This window comes from Diadema setosum, chromosome 7 (genome assembly GCF_964275005.1).
Source record: "Diadema setosum chromosome 7, eeDiaSeto1, whole genome shotgun sequence".
Lineage (NCBI taxonomy): Eukaryota > Metazoa > Echinodermata > Echinoidea > Diadematoida > Diadematidae > Diadema > Diadema setosum.
In genome coordinates this window covers 11,501,642-11,522,839 of record NC_092691.1, presented here as the reverse complement: position 1 = coordinate 11,522,839, position 21,198 = coordinate 11,501,642, and the positions used below count along the sequence as shown (strand labels likewise).

At 38.1% G+C, this 21,198-nt stretch overlaps 1 protein-coding gene across 1 annotated transcript in view; it reads left to right on the top strand.

The window, feature by feature from the left end:
* The window catches only part of LOC140231050 (aquaporin-3-like), a 37,554-nt gene extending 22,573 nt beyond the window's left edge, over positions 1-14,981 (top strand). The window contains exons 2-7 of the mRNA XM_072311204.1: positions 7,515-7,641; positions 8,434-8,571; positions 12,681-12,799; positions 13,296-13,513; positions 13,994-14,142; positions 14,911-14,981. Coding sequence (XP_072167305.1) covers positions 7,515-7,641; positions 8,434-8,571; positions 12,681-12,799; positions 13,296-13,513; positions 13,994-14,142; positions 14,911-14,975 — 816 coding nt within the window. The 3' untranslated portion in view covers positions 14,976-14,981. The remainder of the gene's footprint in view (positions 1-7,514; positions 7,642-8,433; positions 8,572-12,680; positions 12,800-13,295; positions 13,514-13,993; positions 14,143-14,910) is intronic.
* Positions 14,982-21,198: the final 6,217 nt, after the last annotated feature.

Sequence of the window (21,198 nt, the reverse complement as noted above, 5' to 3'; positions counted from 1 at the left end):
TTAACAATACCGATGTTGGTGATTTAATTGAAACACACCAACAGCAATTTTATTTTCGACTCATTTTTCCTTTCCCTCACCTCACTGCTTATCACGGTCATTCTCTCCAGTATGTATTCGATTAAACCGCATCGCTTCGTGTTTATCCATGCATTAAAACGATTTCCGAAAAAAAAAAATCGTGTTTATGTGAGGAAATGCGCTACTATAATGGGTGGAAGAGAGAAAATATAGAAATCAACCTAGCAGAGTCATTTTTTTTTCCACTACACAACTGTGTAGTGAGATGCATTGGAGGAGGAATGAACATGGAAGCAGATTCTGGAGATAGATCAGATAATGGCGGTATATATTCATTGTGGAATTAAAGTGCTATATATCTTTTTTTCTTTTTTTGCGGCCAAGCCACACTTGAAGCGAAGGAAAAAAAAAAAGTAGCGTGAAATGCAACCAATACCAGTGGCGTATTATTGATATCAGTTATAAGGAGCAAGAAAGAGAGAAAAAGAACACAAAAAAAAAAAACAACGAAAGAGGAACAAGAGACAACATTGTCAGATAATTTACTAGGAAACCTTCCGGATGATAAGTCACATTATTAACATACAAACAAGCATACATGCATAGGTGCATACACACACAAACGCACACACAGACACGCATATAATTGATATGTATTATATATATATATATATATATATATATATATATATATATATACATATATATATATATATATATATATATATATATGTATATATATACATATATATATATATGTATATATATATGTATATATATATATATGTATATATATATATATATGTGTGTGTGTGTGTGTGTATATATATATATATATATATATATATATATATATATATATATATATATAAATGAATAACAGCAATAAATAGTTTCTGCTCGGAGTCCTGAAAAAGTATAGATTCACAACAGTAGGTCACGAAAATTCGTCGAATCTACGTCTCCAACGGAGTTTATATTGACCTACTGTTGTGAATCTATGTGTGTGTGTGTATATATATATATATATATATATATATACAAAGACTTAGTGAGGCAGAAAGAAAGAGGGAGAGCTAAAAGTAGAGAGAAACCTATATCCTGCTTCACTGTCTTCTCACTTGAATTATTTGTCAAGTCGCAAGGAATCATGGACCACATCAATACGATTGAGATGAAATTAATAAGACGTATCTTTCATACGCCTTGAGAATAAATCAAGGTGACACGGCGACGGGTGCAAGGAATTAACACCGTCTCCAGCTTTTGATCTTTCTGCAAGCATCCGAATAATGTAACTAATCTGATGATTGGCATAACTGGGGCATAATTTTTCTCGTTGCAATTACCACCAATTCAGTTGCTTCTGACCTATGTAGTCTTCATGTCATTTTAGAAGCACTACCCCCCCCCCCTTGACATCTTTGTAGGTGTATCTGCATGGTTCATCTATATGTGTGAGTGATTTATAAGCATAAGCCGCTTTCGATGGCGATAAATTGAGTTTGCACAAGGCACTGAAGGCTGTCAGTACTCGAAGATCAGACTGAAGTAACTTTGACTTGTAGCACAAACTGTATTACTTTAATCTATATAATTATGTGAACAGACTTGTCCATGACCACGAAAAATACGTTCGCGCAAGTAACCTTTGGATTCATATTTACCGTTTGCTGATTGAACATTGCATGGTAAACACCATTTTAGGTTCGGCTCCGGCACCTCTATTTAGAAACTAAAATTACATTGAAAATATGTCAAAAGATATGCAGAACTTGGAGCTAACAGAGTTGACATATTTTCCGATTTTCTTCATTTCATGGTGGTCGCCAACTAATTTCGACGAAGCGGAGCACACTTTACCTAAAACAAAAAATCAAAAAAAAAAAATCTCGATTTCTTTCTTTCTTTCGTTTTTGGTAGGGGCGCTTGATTGGTACCATGATTAAAAAATTGTGCGAGGTTTAATTTGGTATGTTGTGAAGTTGTATTTGATTTCTTTTTTACTCTAAAACGATTCACTGTCCACACGTCATTATGTATTTCGCATTCTGTTACGGCTTCATCACTTTTTTCAACAACGTCAGGTATGAACCAAAACACATCGGATACTTTTTTTTTTCGTCAGCCTTTTTGTTTGTCAATATTTTTTTAAAGAATATTTGCTGCTTCCATAATGGACTCAGAAAAGAGGGACCTTAAGCTCTGAAAACGAACTGATGGATACTCTTTCTTATTTTCCACCTCTCTCTTTCTCTTTTCGGAGGTTTGAATAAACACATGAGAAACAAGACTTTACTTTGGTGATTTAATTTACTGCCTATTGCATGGAGCCTTATCTATGGGGGCCAAAAATATGTGCTCGGAGTAAAAAGATTTGCGGGCATCTTAATCTAATATTTTAAAGGTGTTTTCATTAGGCTTGCCGGCTTTGTGAACAGCCGGGCCCGGAGCGAGGACGGGTCGAGCCGTATGGCGCCCCCGGGCCCAACCAGGAAGAGCGGGGTGCGTCACACTACCCACCAGCGCAGCTCAACGTCAATTTTATCAGCTTAAAGATAATTTCTTTTCATGACATCGAAGACATGTTATCACGAGAAGGTGTATTATGGAGAAATTTATTTATAAAACAGTACGTATATACAGGGTATACTTTGTTTGCTTCTCAAAGGCTCGTAGTGTATTCATTTATTCAATGCCGTAAAATCGACGATTTTAAGTACAAGTACGCACATTGTTTTGTTTTTCATCTCAGCTAAAGCGCAATGTAGACAAGACGATGCACGACAATTATTCGCATGCACTCTGCTCTCTCTCTCTTGTCAAGAATACTGTTTTGTGAAAACATCAACTTTTACGGCCTTTTCAGTATGCAAATGTTTGACAACTCATCAGCGGATCAATCTAACTTGTGTGAGATTTCATGAATGAAAACTATGTGTAGCATTGACTGAATCAGCACACTCGAGGACGCGCACGCAAATACACACACACATTAACATACACATATTATGCAAATTAAGATAGAGATAATTCGCAAGGAGAAGAATAAGATGATTATTTAGTATAGACTACATGAAGAAAGTGGCGACAAAGAAAGGAAACACAAGAAACCAAAGAAGCAGCATTAAATCGACTTTTGCTAGACATTCATTCTCTTTGTACGAAAAAATTGCACGTAATTTTTAAATCGTAAATCTGTTTGTGTGTATAACCTTCTTCTTTCCATCGTTTACACTTACAGCAAGATCAAAAACTAGGACGTACTAACCGACAGCCAGCCCAGAACCATTTCTTCTTCTTTCTTTTTTTTTTCGTTTATGATATGTGAGGATGCTTGAAACTAAGAGCCTTATGTTTGTATACGATCATTCTTTTTCTTAAGACCAGGATATTAAAATGTCCGAGAGCGACAAGTGCTTTACTTAATTAAATGAAGTGAAAAATGCCCAGGAGTGAAATCTGGATCTCATTTTAACTCGGCCACATTCCCTCCTCCTGTTCTCCCTCATCCTGCGGTCCTTCTCCTGATGTTTAATTCTCTCCCAACGCCGTAAAATATTCGTGAGGTTGCATACCTGCAACCAGTGATCAGATTATCTCTTCAAGCGGAGGATGCGCGTTATAACCTTCAATGAAATATCAATATCTTGGTCCACCATTACCGATTTACTCTCATCTATGTTAGCTATACACCAGATAACATAGGGCTGTACCACATTTGGAAAATGATGCGGATAAAATGCCTCACGAAGTCGAGTATGGTATGACGGGTTGTATGTATGAATGCTGCCCATCATATTATTTTATGATTTCTTTTGATATTTGCTTCTTTTTTTTTTTTTTTTGCTCTATCAAAGCCAAACAATTATAGTGCCCCTCCGAATAAAATGAATTCTTGAAAGTGGCATTATACACGCTCTCGGCAACACTCAATCCACATTGCCAGATGAAGGCTATCAGATCTTGCAGCCCAAACGTTGTCTTCTTCTTAGTTACAACGCACTGTGAGACAACTGATTAACTTGACTTTCTCTTCATGCGTGTGTGTGTCTGTTTGTGTGTTTGTGTGTGTGTGTGTATGTGTGTTTGTGTGTGTGTCTGTTTGTGTGTGTTTGTGTGTTTCTAATTCCACTGGTTTGCGGGAGACACTTGTCCCTGCCCCTCGCTTCGAATTACTGTTTCCTTCATATTGGTAATAATAACAACAGTATTACCTTATGATGTGATGTGCACTATTGATTTCAATCAAACACTCGTTCAATTCATAGGTGAAAACGTTCATTACTATTAATTATATAGAGGTGTGATGTTTCTGTCTTGTCAGCTGTATTTGGTTTCAAAGTTCTCGAATGTTTTCCATATTGAATCGAACAGAGATGCTGCAGTGAATTAAGAAGTACCTAGTTCAATTTCACTTCTATCGTCGGTAATGAGATATTTCTATCTCTATTTCTATCTACATGTATTACTTTTCTCTAGGAGAAAAGTACTGAGAGTGATGTTGACCAGGGCGTGTCTGTAAACAGAGGTGTGGATGCGGAAGATTCGAGATATTTACCTTGTACAGGAAGCCAAAAGGTCACATCCATTCCGCATCACTGGTTGGGGTTCAGCAGGACGAAATGGGATGCAACTGGACGGGGAAGATTAAGCAGCGTTGCCTAATTCAATGTGATGTTTCTTCGACAGTTGACGCTCTTTCCGTGGTCGGGGTGCCCAGGTCGAGATGAATGCAGCTATACCGCTATCCCAGATATTCGCTTCATCTCCCTCTCCCATCTCTCTAAGGGGTTTAAGAATGTGATGGACGTGTTTGGGAGTTTCTTGTTGCCATGCGCCCCGATTTCGGACCAAGCTATAAACTGGCCGTGATTGCTTATACATTAACAGGACGGAGGTATAGAAGTGAAGAGCAAGCAGTCGAACGAGTTCAATCCATAAAATACATGTCAAACTCTCCTTGTGACATGGATTTCATGGATAGCATGTAAAAAGAAAATCTTTCATGTTGCGAATATGCTATGTATCAGACATAACTTTACCATGTTCATTGTCCACATTTTCAGAACACACTATCAGACAAACTTTTGCTCTCGTTTATGCGTTCGTTTACACATCTAAGACACGCCGAACTTTTGTGAAAGTAAGCACATGTAGATGTAAACGTAGAGCGATTCCAAGGATATTATAGCGACCTTTCAGAAATATCCAAAATTAGGTTGCTCGGAAATCACGCATAATGGCACTTGCCGTTCTTTCAGTACCAATTCCTGGGCCGCCTGCCTGCTTCATCGTCCGTAAGCGATTTGAAGAACGCGTGACCTTGATTTGGTGCGCCAAAAGCGTAAGCGAGAAATCTCCAGTGGTTGCTTGCTTGTGGCGAGTACAGATACTTATGCTTGAGTAATCATGGTTTTACTTAATCCACTTCACTGAAAACACCTTTACAATCAATGTCAGCTTACCTCCGCCACGACTATGTTCGATGATACATTATACCAACGTGCATGATAGTACTCAGTACGATGTTGCACACCATGTTAAGAAGGACAAGTGAGAATGCTTAATGTCTTTTTTCCCCGAACATTTCTGATATCAAAGTCCTGAAAATAAATGCCAACACATAGACAAAATTATAATCTTGAGTCTTCTTTCCCCTTTTCTTGACTCATTAAATATTGTGGATTCGAAAATCCGGCGTGTTGCTTCTTTTCAAAGACATTTGGAATTTCGTTAAAAATGACTATACCTTTTTATACCATAATATACGGCTTCGCGTATATCACCGCTTTATGTCAAAAGCCTTTCTTGTTTTGAATAAAGTTTGTGTAACACTGTAAAAGACCTTTTGTCATAAGCTCAGAAAATAAGGCTTTTACACCCTAACTCATGATGCTCAAGTCACTGATACGTGTGTCTGTTAATGGTATTACTTACCTATCCTCTCGAAGTCTGGTGAGTTACAAGACTGGCTGGGCGTGTACTGTGATTGCCAAGATGGGATGATTTTGGAGGGAACTCAACTCGACTGAGGCCATGAAACTCTCACTTAAGATTGTCAGTGCTAACAGCGGGAGCTTTGGTGTCCAGTGGCGCTTTTTTTAAAGTAACCATATAGTTGATGACAAATTAAAGCGGCTGCTGTTGACCTTGGTGTGGCACTGGGCGGTATGCGAGGTGTGGCGACCGAATAGATGGATGTCCGCCGTGTTCATAATCTTCACTGACTGGAATATTGCCGCGATTAAAAGAGGTTGAGTTACGGTGTTAAAGATAATGTAGGTCGCCTGTATATAATAATATGTACAATAATTATGCATACAAACGTGCGATGAACCTTGACTACGCCACTCACAGGTTTTACTCCATTGACAACTTGTTCTTTACTCTGAAAACGGGTTAATTCTCAAACAACAATCTTCCTTATTCAAATTCGTGAAATTTTTCCGTCGAGATGTTTTCAGTGCAACTGATTAACAAATTGCCCTACATTGACGTAAATAAGCATGAATTATTGATCAGTGCTTATTTACGTAGATGTAGGGCAAATGATCAGTGCTTATTACGTGTACGTCGATGCAGGGCAATTTGTTAATCAGTTGCAACAATCTTCCTGTCTTGCAGAAAATACGAGTACAGTGATGCCCTGCTGGCAATGTGAATGTTTATTGTGTGCATGATAATCGTAAAAAAGTGAGAAACATAACGATAATTATGATAAAAAATCCTCCCTTCTATAGTAAAGAGTGACCTCGGAGTTCATCTTTCCACCTCGTTGTTATCATTTTTGTTTCACATCATAGTTGTCCGTCCATAACAAAGTATTAAGTAGGCCTACGTACTCGCCCTCTGGGCGTGTGTCACAGAAACATGTATACAGTATCATTCTATGCGTGATGATAATCAAGGGTCGAATTTCAAATGCAGTACTGGCAAAGTTTCATACTCTGTTGGATACACTCTACCTTTACTATTGTCCTATTATTCTGACCCACATTGTGTCATTATTCCGTCATAAAGAGAGAGAATGATGTTTTGCTCGTTTTGTGGATGTTTGTCCTTTACCATTTGTTTGTTGGCTTTCTTGCTGTAAATCCACATGCATTTTAAAGAGTTCAGAGTATGTCCTTGTAACCCGTTCAACTGATCCGGATAAGAAGCATTCACTATACACGGAATTGTGAATGACATTCATTCAATATCAAAGCCATTGATTTTGTCATAGCCCATATTTCGTCTCAATCCAGCTCAGTTTGCTCTCCATCAAATAAAAAAGGAATGTTTTCAAAAATATGTATACCACACACGCACACATTCATACTCAGTTCTTGGACAAACGCCAAGGGAATTCACATCGTAATAAATGGAGTCGATTTTTGTATGTATGATTTCCCCACGGAAATCGGGTTTGCTATTATTCATTCGCTCAAGCCTTGTCAATCACTGTTCATTCATTTAGGGTTGTTTTCTGTTTGTTTTTTGTTTGACAGGCTTTTGGCGATGCCTCGGTCGCACAGTCCGTCCTCAGCAACGGGACCAAGGGCGGTTTCCTCTCTATCAACTGGGGATGGGGTGTCGGTGTAGCACTCGGAGCTTACTTCGCTTCTGGCGTATCAGGTAATGGCAATGGCGTGTGAAGTAGTGAATCAAGGGCGAAAGCCAGTATGACAAATTTCATGTATGACAACAACGTATTGTGATGATAACGACGCAAATTAAACTAAATATCACACAATCGAATTCAATTGGTTCATACCAAACTAGGTAATGTGTCTCTACTGCGAAATGTCACTGCAAGATTAAGCAGTCGATTATCAGTTTAAAAAAGTCAATTGCAAACCAGGAAAACTTGACTCTAGAGGGAACTGTCCAGTCCCTCTGGAGGGAACTGCAGATTACAACCTCTGCTTTTCAGCAGTCCAGTCCATCTCCAACATTTTCGCTTTTTTTTCGGTATTTGTCTTGAAATGTACAAAATTGTATCACTTCTCATAGTTTGTTTTTCATTGCATTGTTGTGTTTTTATGCACATTCAAATGTTGTACTCATAAGTGTTGGAAATGAAATTAAACGAAATGGAAATGGAACGGGAATTGCGTGTTTCTGGTCAGCTAATCTATTGCCGAATTAAGTGCTTCAGGACTTTTATATATATTATGCAACATCATTAGGATAATCTTCCGTTGAGTATGTCCAAGCAGCACGGAGAAAACGTCGAGTCAGTAAGCCGAGTGTCTGACACGTTCTGTCATGACTTTGTATGGCACGTTGGACGTAACAGAGTATTTCCTATAACATGTGAGCACAATTCGAGAGTTTTTCACCATTGTTTTTAATAGAGTGAATAATGATATAGATTATCAAAATACATTGCTTTGTTTTTGTTTTTGCTTTTGTTTTTTGTTACAGGTGCGCACATGAACCCGGCAGTGACATTGGCTTTCGCTTGCCTAGGTCGATTCCCGTGGAAGAAGGTGGCGCTCTACATTCTGGCTCAGATGGTGGGGGCCTTCGTGGCCGCAGCTGTTGTATTTGGCATCTATTCAGGTGAGATCGGGATGGGCCGCGGAATGATCCCATGAAAGGGGGCGGGTTTGGGGGTTTGTGGCCAGTGAGAGAACGTCAGATTTGAGAACGTGAAAATCGTCTTGTTTTGACAAATTAGAGTGTCCTGTTCCTGTATATGTTTTCATTTGTTTGTTTTTGTTTTTGTTTTTCCTTGAAGATTCACTATCTCTCTGGCGGGGGGGGGGGGGGAGAGATGAGACGTGTGAGGTATTGGCTGCTGTGAGAATCACCTGTGTTTGTTCTTGTTTTGATTTTTTTTTTTTGCTTTATCATTAATGATACACTAAAACACCTTTCCTCTTATTTGTAATCACCCTTAACCTTAACACCCCCTAAAATAAAAGGAGTTAATACCTCGTTAGATCATACCACTGCTTGTTGAATGTTTCATCACGTATTGTGATTGATAGTGATGTGCCCTATCTAATGAGTTTTTTTATTAATCTATTAATAGACGTTTGTTGCCCTAATGTTATTTGTTCAATGCGTCGACGAGTTGGTCTTGAGTTTGATCGCTTGCCATCTGCACTTTGGTCACTGCGTGCAGTAATCAAAATAATCGTTCCCTTTCAAAATGTTTTATGTACCAAGGCTTTTCACGGAGTGATGATTATGACATCGTAAAACTGCAAATGGCAGGGGTGTGGTGTCCTACATGTAATATTCAGAATGAGGACATTGCTTCAGCATAAACTAATATTCCGTTGTGGAATTGATTTTGTGTATTTCTTTTTTTTTTCTACGGTTGGACAGACTAAGGGATTGTGTTTCTACAAACAGAATATGCATGTCTCTCTCCTCTATTGGACAATCCCTACATCTGATAACGAGAAACTTTTGGGAATATTGCTGACTTGACCAAAAAACACAAGATAATTTTCTGCTGTCTGAGACTGTATAGGTCAGGCTTTCGATGTCATGTAAGCTGAAGTATACAACTCTGTAGGTAGCAGTCTCTTCTATTGCCTTGATTACTGTTCTATTGAATAGTTTGTATTGTGATAGCATATGACGAAGTTCAGGTGCATCTTCAAAAAATGTGCCTTCGACTGTCTGTCAACTTATCAATAATTTTTTCAGCTGCGTCCTTATCATTCACATCCAAATCTTGCTGTAAAACGGTAACTGCATGTGAACAATGCTGTACAATCAATGTAATGATACACGGCTTGGAAAATCTGGTAAATGCTTTAGAACAATAACCTATTTTTGCAGATTTTTACGACGGCTGTCAGTTGCCAAGGAGAGTCAAGAAATCTTCCTTTTAAAAAAAAAAGGAAAAGGGGGTAACGCAGTTATGTTTGTAGGCAATAAATCAAACTCTTTTCCAGTTTGATTTCGGACAATTGGCGAAAATCGGCCAAAGAGGCCTGTCACCACTTGACTGTCCGAAATTGATTGCGTGAATCATTGACATACGTTGCCAAAAAATCTTCCCACCGGTGTGGAAACTGCACAAATTGAAGTCAGGAAACATCTGTCTTAGCAGACTACAGTGGAGCCATCGTTTGCTTTGTTTTATTGCTCTTCTGTAGAAAAAGTTGAATTTAACTGAGTTGTCACGCAGCTTGGAACAAACACTGGGCGATTTTACACATTGCGCGATGTTTATCATCGGAACCCAAGTCATATCCTAGTGTTGACTGCCACGGACACTGCTGATGATAATAACATCACTCCTTGGCCTGTGGGTAGAATCGTTTTATATAAAAGAAAAAACAGGGTTTAAATACAGACAAGAAACATAAAGAAATATTGATGATGGTGATGATACCGCTAACATCTTGTCCTTACGATTGAGTGACTGAGTCTGTACTTTTTCGTTGGTTGGTTCAGATCTGTCCTTCTGCCAAACCGTCTACTTCTCGCTTCGCTTTCGCGAAATCAGGGGAAAATAATTCAACAAATTAAATTCTCATTTTTCGATCATAAACATAACACAAACATGCAACATTGATATAACATCCTTAGTGGATTCTGGCTGAAGAGAACCAGATCTACTATAACACTAGGATCAGGGAGGTGGAAGAGAGACCACTTCCCTGCTAGGATATTGAACTGTTTATTTGCGCTGTGTCATTATTCTACTGATGTTAAGGGCCGATTTCGCTTTCCCGAGATAGCGTTGTGAAATATACGTTTCATTGCGTGTTGTCGGTATATTCTTTCTCCTTGACTGAACCCCTTACTAACCTGTTTTGCTGAAATCAGTTCACGTTCCAGATATCTCCGTCTTCACCCCTAACTGAAACTAGGACGCTCGTTTTAGACATTATCAAAGGTCAGCTAGTAAAGGCGCTCACTTCCGGAGAAATGTAATTAGATCTTGACAACTTCCGGATCAAGAACTTTAATTCAATTGGTGGCATTAATGTCATTGCTATCAATCCTTCTTTTTTTTTTTTTCTTTTTCTTTTCGCGTTTACGCTTACTACATTTACGCTGGCATATCGTCAATAAGATTTTCTGCCATTGTCCAGATTTTCATGATTAGATTTCTGCCTTCTGGCATTGCTTCGTATCGAAACCTCTGAAATTCGTTTCTTTATCTGCTTGCCTTTTATTTCTGTCGCCATACAACCATTCCTCTCTTTTACACGAATGTAAGCAATACATTCATGACAGAGGAAGATGCAATGGGGACCTTCTAAATGAAAGCTTGAGCTAGGAGTGTCTGGTTCTATGCCTTTTGACTGAAATGTATTCATTCGAAGCATACATTTTTATATCCCGAGTACAATTAATAAACATTCTACCCCCAACACATTGGTACACCAACCTTTCGCAATGTGGTTCTGTGTAGCTATTTTTGTCCCGATCTTATGTATCAACTCATAAGTGATAGGAAAAGATAAACAAGATTATGAAATATGACATTGATACTCTCATCTCTCTTTTAACAAGACATTGTTTTGTAGAAAATATCCTAGCTTTATCTTTCTGTTATTCGACTCGTCTAACGAAAACTGACAGGAGACTTCTAGATCTCGTTTTCAAATCTTGTTTTGCATTTATCTTTTCATTTTTTTTCATTTAGAGCTAAATCGCATTCATGTTTGAGGGGTTACTGAGTTCTTCTCTTCCCCAGCCCCCCTCCCCCTCCCCCAAAAAATTCATTACGGATGAATTTGAATCTTGTGTTATGTTTTTATTGAAAAAGAAAAAAAAAGAAGAAGAATGAAAATAAATGAATTGAACTGAATTGACAATGACGAAAACAATAAAAACATTGTTATTAATCAAGGCTGAATTAAGAAAGTTCCTTAATAATTTTCAATTTAAATATCCTTCACCTATGTGGGTAGAATTCGTAAAGGATTGATGGTCATCACATGAAATTTTCTATAATCATCAGGGTGATAATATTCAATTTTCATAATTCTTATTTTCATGCGATTTTAGTGCTATTAGGAAAATAATGTGATATATGAGTAGCATGTAAACTGTTTTGGATCTATAATCACATGGTCTTTTTGTATCAGCGGCATCTGTTTCAGTTTTTATGTCATCTGAAACAAAAAATATCCATTTCCAAGCCCTAGGCTTTTGCGTGATTTCCTCCTTTGACTCATACATCTATGTAAATATTTTATATGTTATTTTATGAAATAAATAAATTGAATTGAATTGAATTGAATTGAATTGAATTGAATTGAATTGAATTGAAAAATACAAATCAGCAGTGAAAATGATATCAACTCGAATCAACTCAAAGGTTCATTCTATGTATTGATGCTATGACACCCTTTCCAATGATAAAACGTCATCGTCTTAACTATTAGAGGGCGCTATGGATGGTGAAACAACTGTTGTGAAGAATGAAATAATCAAGGGAAGTTGAGGACTTGGTATCCTCTGTAATGCTTGGAGACCACGTCCTCCAATATCGTTGATTTCTTATTCACTCGAGAGGGGTTATTTTCTTTTCATCTTTCCTTCCTCTAACGATGAAGGTGTACTAGATTTGTTGTTATTGATGTTAAAAAGATGTTTGCTAAATTTTCATCGCTTTAAATGTTCGTAAGTTTGTCAAGTACAGACTGCAAGAAAAATGTGGCTGCACTGCTTCTCACGCTGTTTGATTCCAGACGCAATCAATGCCTTCGACGGCGGCACTCGTGCAGTTCTCGGGCCCAACGGCACAGCGGGTATCTTTGCTACCTACCCACAGCCTTTCCTCTCAATATGGAGCGGATTTGGTGATCAGGTAGGATGCTAGCCGTATATCTAAGTAAATAATAATATGTATGTATATTAATTTGATCAATGCATGGATGGAGACAAAGAACGAGAAAGGTGAAAAAAGGGGGACCATAATTATTTTGTTAACACATTATTACCATGACCCTTACCCCTTACAATGTTGTATTGATTTTCTGTAATCATGTGTATCTAAATGCTTATTCGTAATTTCATTTTTGTTGGAAATTAAATAAATGAAATGAAATTGATCTAATGGAAAATAGCTACCAATGCAAATTGTACCGTTTCTTTAACAAAAAAGAATATAGGTTTCCGGTCCGGATGGCAGGTGTTGTTAACCTAATACACATGTGCATGCATATAACAAAATTACCGTATTATAAACAATATTATTTCCACTCTCAAGTTTTGTCTATGAGTGACAACGATCAAGATTCAATCTGAAGGATATGTTTTGAAACGTTTATTCGTCTCTCCGACGACTGAATCACAACCTACAGATATTCGGCACAGCGCTGCTAATGTCCGCCGTTCTTGCCATAACGGACAAGAAGAACAATGCGCCCCCTAGCGGCATGGAGCCGCTACTCATCGGTCTGGTGGTCTTCAACATCGGCATCTGCTACGGGTTCAACTGCGGTTATGCCATAAACCCTGCTCGTGACCTTGGCCCGCGGATCTTCACCGCGTGTGCTGGTTACGGCAAGGAGGTCTGGGTGTAAGTATCATCAATAAGGGGTGAGGGGCAGACGCCAAAATTCACTCGAATGTTTTCAAACTTCTCCTTCTACTAAAATTTATTGACACGCAGAATAGAATGTTACATAATACACGTAATACAGTACATTTCTTTTTCCTGACAATACACAGTAAATTGACTGATCCCAAAAAGGAAAATACACTGTAGGTGTATCCTAGCAATTTGATTGCGTGGATCCACTACAAAAGAATATTGCAAAGGTCTGTGTTTCTGTTGATACCCATACCTTTTACGGAGACAGTACACTATAACGTGTCCGAGAGTATTAAATTTCAGCGAGTCGTTTTATGAAACACCATCGCAAAAATACCCATATTCACTGATGATTATCTTTGGTAATAGACAATAAGGGGTAATAGCAACACAATAATTACTAACACGATAATTTCAATTTTTTTCTCACGTTTCTTACGTCACTCCGATGTCATCGATCTCCAGTCCCGACGGCATGCACTGGTGGTGGGTGCCCATCATCGGTCCCATCCTCGGGGCGATCTTGGGAGCCTATATGTACGTGTTCGTGATCGAGCTCCATCACGACCCCGACCCAACCTCGGCCAGATTAGAGGACGGTGGCGGTCAATACAGTAAGACAATACACCATAATGAATAAAAGCAACCTGTTATAGAGGGTGATACATTACTTGCTTAAACAGACTTTGAAAAATAATGTCTCCCAACATCGTGTATATAAGATCTTACGGCAATGCATCTCAGAGATTAAAAAAAAAAAAGAAGAAGAAAGTAACCCCATGTCATTAGGGAATATGCTCTCCCTTTTTGAACCGAAAATAACGGTTTTGAATTTTGGCCCGAATAAATTCATTTGGATTTCTGTAGTATTTTTTCCCTGTCCATTATAAAGAAATTTCCAGTTTTATCATCCTGGAGAAAGGTCTGAATTACCTTTCTCTGCAATATACCAGATATTAGGGTTGAAAAAAGGGGAACACACGAATTTTTTACGTTGTAGTGCCTACTCTTCATTCCAGTATCATACACTTTTATTTCTCCAGCGCTATCGCAGTACAGTAATCGTGAATAGGAGTGTTCGTTTGTTTGTTTGTTTGGTTTTTTTTTTTCGTTTACTTTGACCAAGCGCAAAAGTCAAAACTCAAAGTGTTTGTTATCACGTGACCTCCTAACTAGTCTTTTTAAACGGTTCTGCTTTATTTTGTTCATAGCATCTATGCGACGATAACATAGGCCTACATGGCTCTTCTGATGTCATGACGTGATACGGAAGCATACACTGTATGTGATGATTAATAATTTAGCGTATTTCATTAAGGTTATTTTAAACATCTCTCCAAGTCAAACCTTCTTATTTTGCTTTATTTTTTTTCCATGATCAGGAATGGCTGAGCTGTCCAACAAGGACGAAGAGAGTCCAAAGATACAGAATCACGGCGAGCCTTGAGAAGAGACTACGCTTCGAGCCTCAATCACGAACTTTGCTGCAGTTGCATGACGAGGCTATTGGCTCGTGGCTTTTCCTCGAGTATCAATTGACATATAAAACGAACTTGCCGAAACTTTAGCTCTCTTTCTTCCCCTGACCAAACGATCTCATGACTATAAGATGATACTGTGCATTAATGAAGATCATAATGGTAAAGCCAATCTTTGAAGAACTTGATTCTTGAAGGTGATAATCCAGTCTCCGAGGCATTCAGACGTGTGTTTTGTCATCCTTGGCGTTTTTAATACGCACAGAAAACCTAGAACGAAGTGTCTTTTTCTTTTATATATATTTCCTGTCTCTCAGTCGATATGATCCACAACAAAAAAGTATTCGAGATGCAGCATTATGCTATGGGCAAATCAAAGAGATTTTTCTCCTCCCCTGGGGAAAATCTCTTTGGGGCAAATCAATGTTGCCAGAAGGATAAATTTTTATGGCGCCCTCAACGTTTATCAAGCATTTGCACTGTCGTCGGACAACATGATACAACAAAAGAACGTTTGAGCAATTGAGGCAAAAGCCTATTAAAGCTAACGTGGTCTGGTGGACATGATATTCTAAAGCATTCAAGTATACAATAATTGCATTTGGAAAGAGTCATATAAACTGACAAAACTGAAGTGAAAATGACATTGCATTTTATAAGAGCAGGTCATTACGTTCAGGTGAGTTTCACAATTTTCGCATCTTTTAGATTGCTAGATCTGCTGCTCCTCATGTTAGCAGACAGTAGTATCATTTCGCGAACCTAAATTTTGTCAAAAAGGTCATCTAACTTTACAATATGTACAGTCTATACCATTTTTGTTGACACTTGATGTCGCCGGATACAAGTTACGAGTAGAGATGCTTAGATTAAAAGGAATGTTATGCTACTAAAATCTGCGAAAAAAGAAAAAAAAATCAAAATCAATTGAATCAGGATACAAAGATTGTATTGAAATATGTGTCAGCTTTATTTATTTATTTTTTTTTTTTTTTGCTTAGCGCTGTTGTAGAGAAAAAGATAACTATAAGGTGTTATATCTTAGCTATTTTGATGATTATGATTATAATGATCATTATTATTGGCATTATTATTGTCATTGTTATTATTATTATTATTATTATTATTATTATTATTATTATTATTATTATTGTTATCATCATCATCATCATCATTGTTGCTATTTCTTTTTTAGTGATTTCCTCATTGACAATCTGCTTGACAGGATAAATTCCAAAAACAGGCTTGTATTTTCGAATCACATTTTGTTCGCTTTTTTCCAGATTTTTCCATGAAACCTTCAAACTTAATGATTTAAGACTTAAACTGTATGCGTTTCTCTTATTCTTCATCTTGTATAGGAAGAATGCACAGAAACATAGTAAAATTTTGTTGCATATTGATATTGCATAAAAAAAAAAAACATGACAGATCTCTTGAGTATCGGTAGGAAATGATTACCCTGGTTAAGATACGGAAACTAGATTCAAACTAACAAAAAACAAACAAACAAACAAACAGATAAAAGGGTGCTATTGTGCTAAAAGGTACCAAGACCAGCACTTATACGAGATAGGTATTAGTTCATGTAAAAGTGTATGTGTATTTGCTGGAGTCAATGAGTTTACACTGACCATCTTGTCAAGACGAAAGAAGCCGCCAAAATGTTGAGTTATCAAAACCTTAATGAATTTCAAACGAACTATTCACTGAATGCAGTGAAAGTTTTATTAAGATAAGATTTAACTCACACTCCTATCACGCTAGGATCAAACTCATCCGTATCATCTGTAACAGTATAATTTCATAACTGTTTCTGTCCCAAACGCATTTATATCAGTGTCGTTATACTTGTAGCAAAGAAAAAAAAAATCTAAAGTTGCTTTGCTCTTTTGCCATTTCAACAATCTGTTAGCGGGAGCCGTAGAGAGACGTAAAATATCCGGTCCTATTTGCGGGGTTCAAGTACAGACTTCGGATATTGTTTCGCGGCGGTGACATGATTAATTAAATGCGTTATTATGATGCGTTCTGTATCAATAGAATGACTTTAAACAGTAGAGTATAGCCCCTATTGATTGATACAGCAGAGACGTCAATATTCCCTGCCACAACGTGTGACTCACGCGCCTTCTGTGTTGTTTTATCTGGACTCTTGGGTTTTTTCCCCCATATCTAATATTATGAATCTAGTATGGAGTAAGATTTTCCCACAATTGCCATATTGATCGGAGTTGCAATATCACAGCGATGTGATAGTGTTGTTGCGTTGCATCGTAAGTGTATAAGCCACGCTGAAATAAAATGATCTTTATCATTACCTTTATCATATGGATTAGTGATGAAAACTTTGACGAAGGCATAATTATAATAGGCCTCATATATTAATATTCACCATAATGTAAATAACATCAAGCTGTATCTATTAATAGTTCTGCATTTTTTTTTTTGTATTTAAAGTAGAGTCGTATTGTTTATCAGTACATCTAGCACTGTATCACCCAGCTACCTCCTAAGTTTGTATTATGCATATTGAGCACGCTGTTTTCTTTTTTCTTTCTCGTACATTTTCAGGTATACACCTCCCGGGTTGCGCAGACTACACAGTTTAGTCTCCGTTCATAGACGCAATGAAGACATAATTCAATATGAAAAGTTTGAATGTAGGATGAGTTAAGCGCCATGCTTAAACATTTCAAAGTAAGAATATCATCAGATAGAACAAAATAAAGCCTTTCTATTCATACCTCACTTGTTGCATAACAGAAATATCTCGAAGTCATAACACATATTCTATATTTTCTTAGTACTTCCCTTATTTTTCAATGAGTTTAATCGCAAATATTTCAAATTGACAAGAATAAAGTTAACTCAATTTGACTCTTCAAATATCATCCAAAACTATTAAAAACAAAGAATCTCCATCTCATTCTCTGTTGATAGTGTTATATTGTACTTAGTAGTTGTAGTCTTGATTCTCGTTGATTTGTCATTTGAGAGCTACAAATTGTATCAACATATTTTTTATAATGCACAATTCTGATATCTTTTTTCTTTTCTTTTCCAAAGTAATTGTCTTGTCATTGCTATTGTCAGGATGAATGTACTGAGTGCAAAAATATAAATATGGAAGTCATGACGAACCATGTCAAAGAGAACCACGGGATTTCACACAGTGTGTTTATATTTGTATATAGCGTGTGATTCTATAGATTAGGGGAACAATTATGTAATATAATTATACAGCTTTCCACACACAAGTGGCTGGACTAGCCAGAATTAATGTAACGTATGAAGTGTGACTAGTAGTTGCCCTTGGCTGTAGTAAGTCAAAAGAAATGCACTGGACGATATGATTGAAGGTCTGTGGTTGCACAGATTCATCATTTTCACAAAGTCGTATTTCAAAGCCAAGTGAACCGAAGCGAAGGGAAACCAAAACCCAGATGTAAATATGGATGGAGTTGAAACGGCAGTATCAGTAGACCGATAAATCAGCCTCTTGTTTGGTGGTCTCTTGTATTACTGTACGGTCGGTAGACGGTCGGCCCCTCACAAACGACAGATATTTCCCATGCACTCGTCTGCTATTCGGACTTATATTTTTACCCGACGGCGGCTAGTAGGAAACGGGGTAGGATTCCCCTTTTTTTCCGTTACAAGAGATCACTGAACTTGGCATACATATCCTTATATACTCACGGAACGAATGAATCTCACCAATTTCATGATTTATTCCTCTTCTATAATTAATCATTTTGCGTTCTTTATCATGAAAACGCGGCTTTCGAACTCTGCTCGCAGTCACTTTCAAACCACTGAAGCGAATGGGAGATATACCTGTTTGTTGTGAAGGGGCGACCGTACCACCGAAAAAGAAACAGATTTATCGGCCTACAATATTAGTCGAACGCATCAGTGAAAGATTGAGGAAAATCGGACAATCAATTCAAGAATTATGATTTTTTTAGTGTTTCGGCGCCCTCATATTTTTTTAAGGGTAGACCCTTGGACCCCGTTTACAGTGCGAGGCTCGGCCGCGGCCGAGCCGCGGCCGAGCCCAGCCCCGCTTCAGTGTAAACGCGCAAAAGCCCAATGCGAGGCCAAAATTGGCCTCGCATTTGGCCTCGCTCTGGAGGCGGTCTCGGCCGCGGCTCGGCCGCGGCCGAGCCCTGCCTCTTCTTGGTGTAAACGCAAACTGGGCCAAATGCGCGGCCAATTGCGCGGCCAATTTTAGTCTGGCTGCCAAACCCTCTCCTGTATCTTTCGCTATTCAGGATATTAACCCCCTCAACGTCGAAAACTAGTATAGTTTAAGGTGGTTTTGTCCTGCAAAGGAGTTTTTCCTTCGGCAAAGGCCTTTGCCCGAACGGCGACTTCGTCGCCAATGAGTTCATTTGGCAAAGGGTCTGAAAACCAGACAATACCAAATTGCGTTTGTTTACAAGCAGAGCGCCACTACGACAAAATATTGAAAGGTTTGAATCAAAAGCGCGGCCGAGCCCAGCAGTGTAAACGGACAAAATTGCGAGGCTCGGCCGCGCAATTGAGGCCGGACTCGGCCGCGGCCGAGCCGCGGCCGAGCCCGGCCCCGCACTGTAAACGGGGTCTAAGTTTGTTTGCTCAAGATTTCTGTAATGTATTACAATTTATGGATGTTTCTTTTCCTACAGCTTAGTAACGAAGCATTGCATCAAGGAGGGTCAAGAGATGGAGTTCCAACTGGCTGTAATTATTCAAACAGTTGTCACTTTTCTATTGATGTACAAAAGAATTCCACAGGTGCATCTGTGCCTTTGGTGGCGGGGTTTGATGCCGCCGTCTTGCTGAGCAATCTGAAGATTCATTTTGAACATTAACTTAATGTTGGCTATATTACATCTATTAAATGAAACGAAATCTCACTTAATGATAAAGCTCATTAAACAAAGGTCAATCCCTTCAAGAAATATGTGCAAAAGTGTAAATCAGAGCTGTATCATGTGAAAGTGTTTAAAACTGTACCCTCCCGGAAAGCCGGTTTTATCACTTTTCCACTTAATTCCTCCAAATAAAACTGATATGGAATAATCTTCGATTATAATTCTATATTAATAGATATATCAGATTAGTGATCAGTCGAGATCAGTCGAGTAATTTTCGAGTAATTTTCATTTTCATTTCATCATTTTTTGCGCAATTTCTATTCGCGCATCCCCGTGTCTTTACCATCATATACCACCTATCTTTTATAAGTAGGGATGGCGAAAAGTAATTACCATCACAAAGACATATTTTCGTTAGAAAGTGGCTGATGATTATGCAATGAAACATGAGTCAATTGTCTTCCTATCTGCGCGGCAGATCCAGTTTGCCACATGCTTCAAATACTTTCGAGTGGCGGCATCAAACGTGACTTCAAAGGAAATACGACATTTGTGACTCCATTCTCTTGAACCTCCTTGATTGCATTCACCTGCACCCTCCATTTTATAAGTAAGAATTCACCTAGTTGTTGCTAGGGAGGACAAGCCTCCGGCTAGGGCAACCTTTGTGAACAAAGCATGCATAAAATCTGCAGCATTACAGAACCGGTCTATTCAGTGGTCTATATATTCTATACAAATCTATAGAAGGCATTACCAGTTTATGTACTACCAAGAAGGTTGAAGAGATGGAGTAACAACAGAGTTATTCACTTTGATCTATGTTCGAAGCCGCCGCTCAAAAATATTTGAAGCATGTGCCAAACAGGATCTCCCGCCCCGATACGAAGACAAATGACTCGTGTCTGATTGCATAATCACCAGCCACTTTCAAAGGAAGATATGTCTTTGTGATGGTAATTACTTTTCGCTATCCCTTCTTATAAAAGGTAGGTGGTACAGACACGAGGATGCGCGAACAGAAATTGAGGGAAAAATGCTGAAATGAAGATGAAAATTACTCGACTGGGTATATGCGGGCACTAATCTGATATATCTATCAATAAAGAATTATACTTAAAGATTATTACATATTAGTTTCATTTGGGGAAATTAAGTGGAAAAGTGATAAAACCAGCTTTCCTGGATGGTAGAGTTTTAAACATTTTCACATAATACAGCTCTGATTTACACTTTTGCGCAAATTTCTGAACGGAATTGACTTTTGTTTTACATGCTTTATTATTAAGTGAAATTTCATTTCATTTAATAAATAAATAGGCAAAAT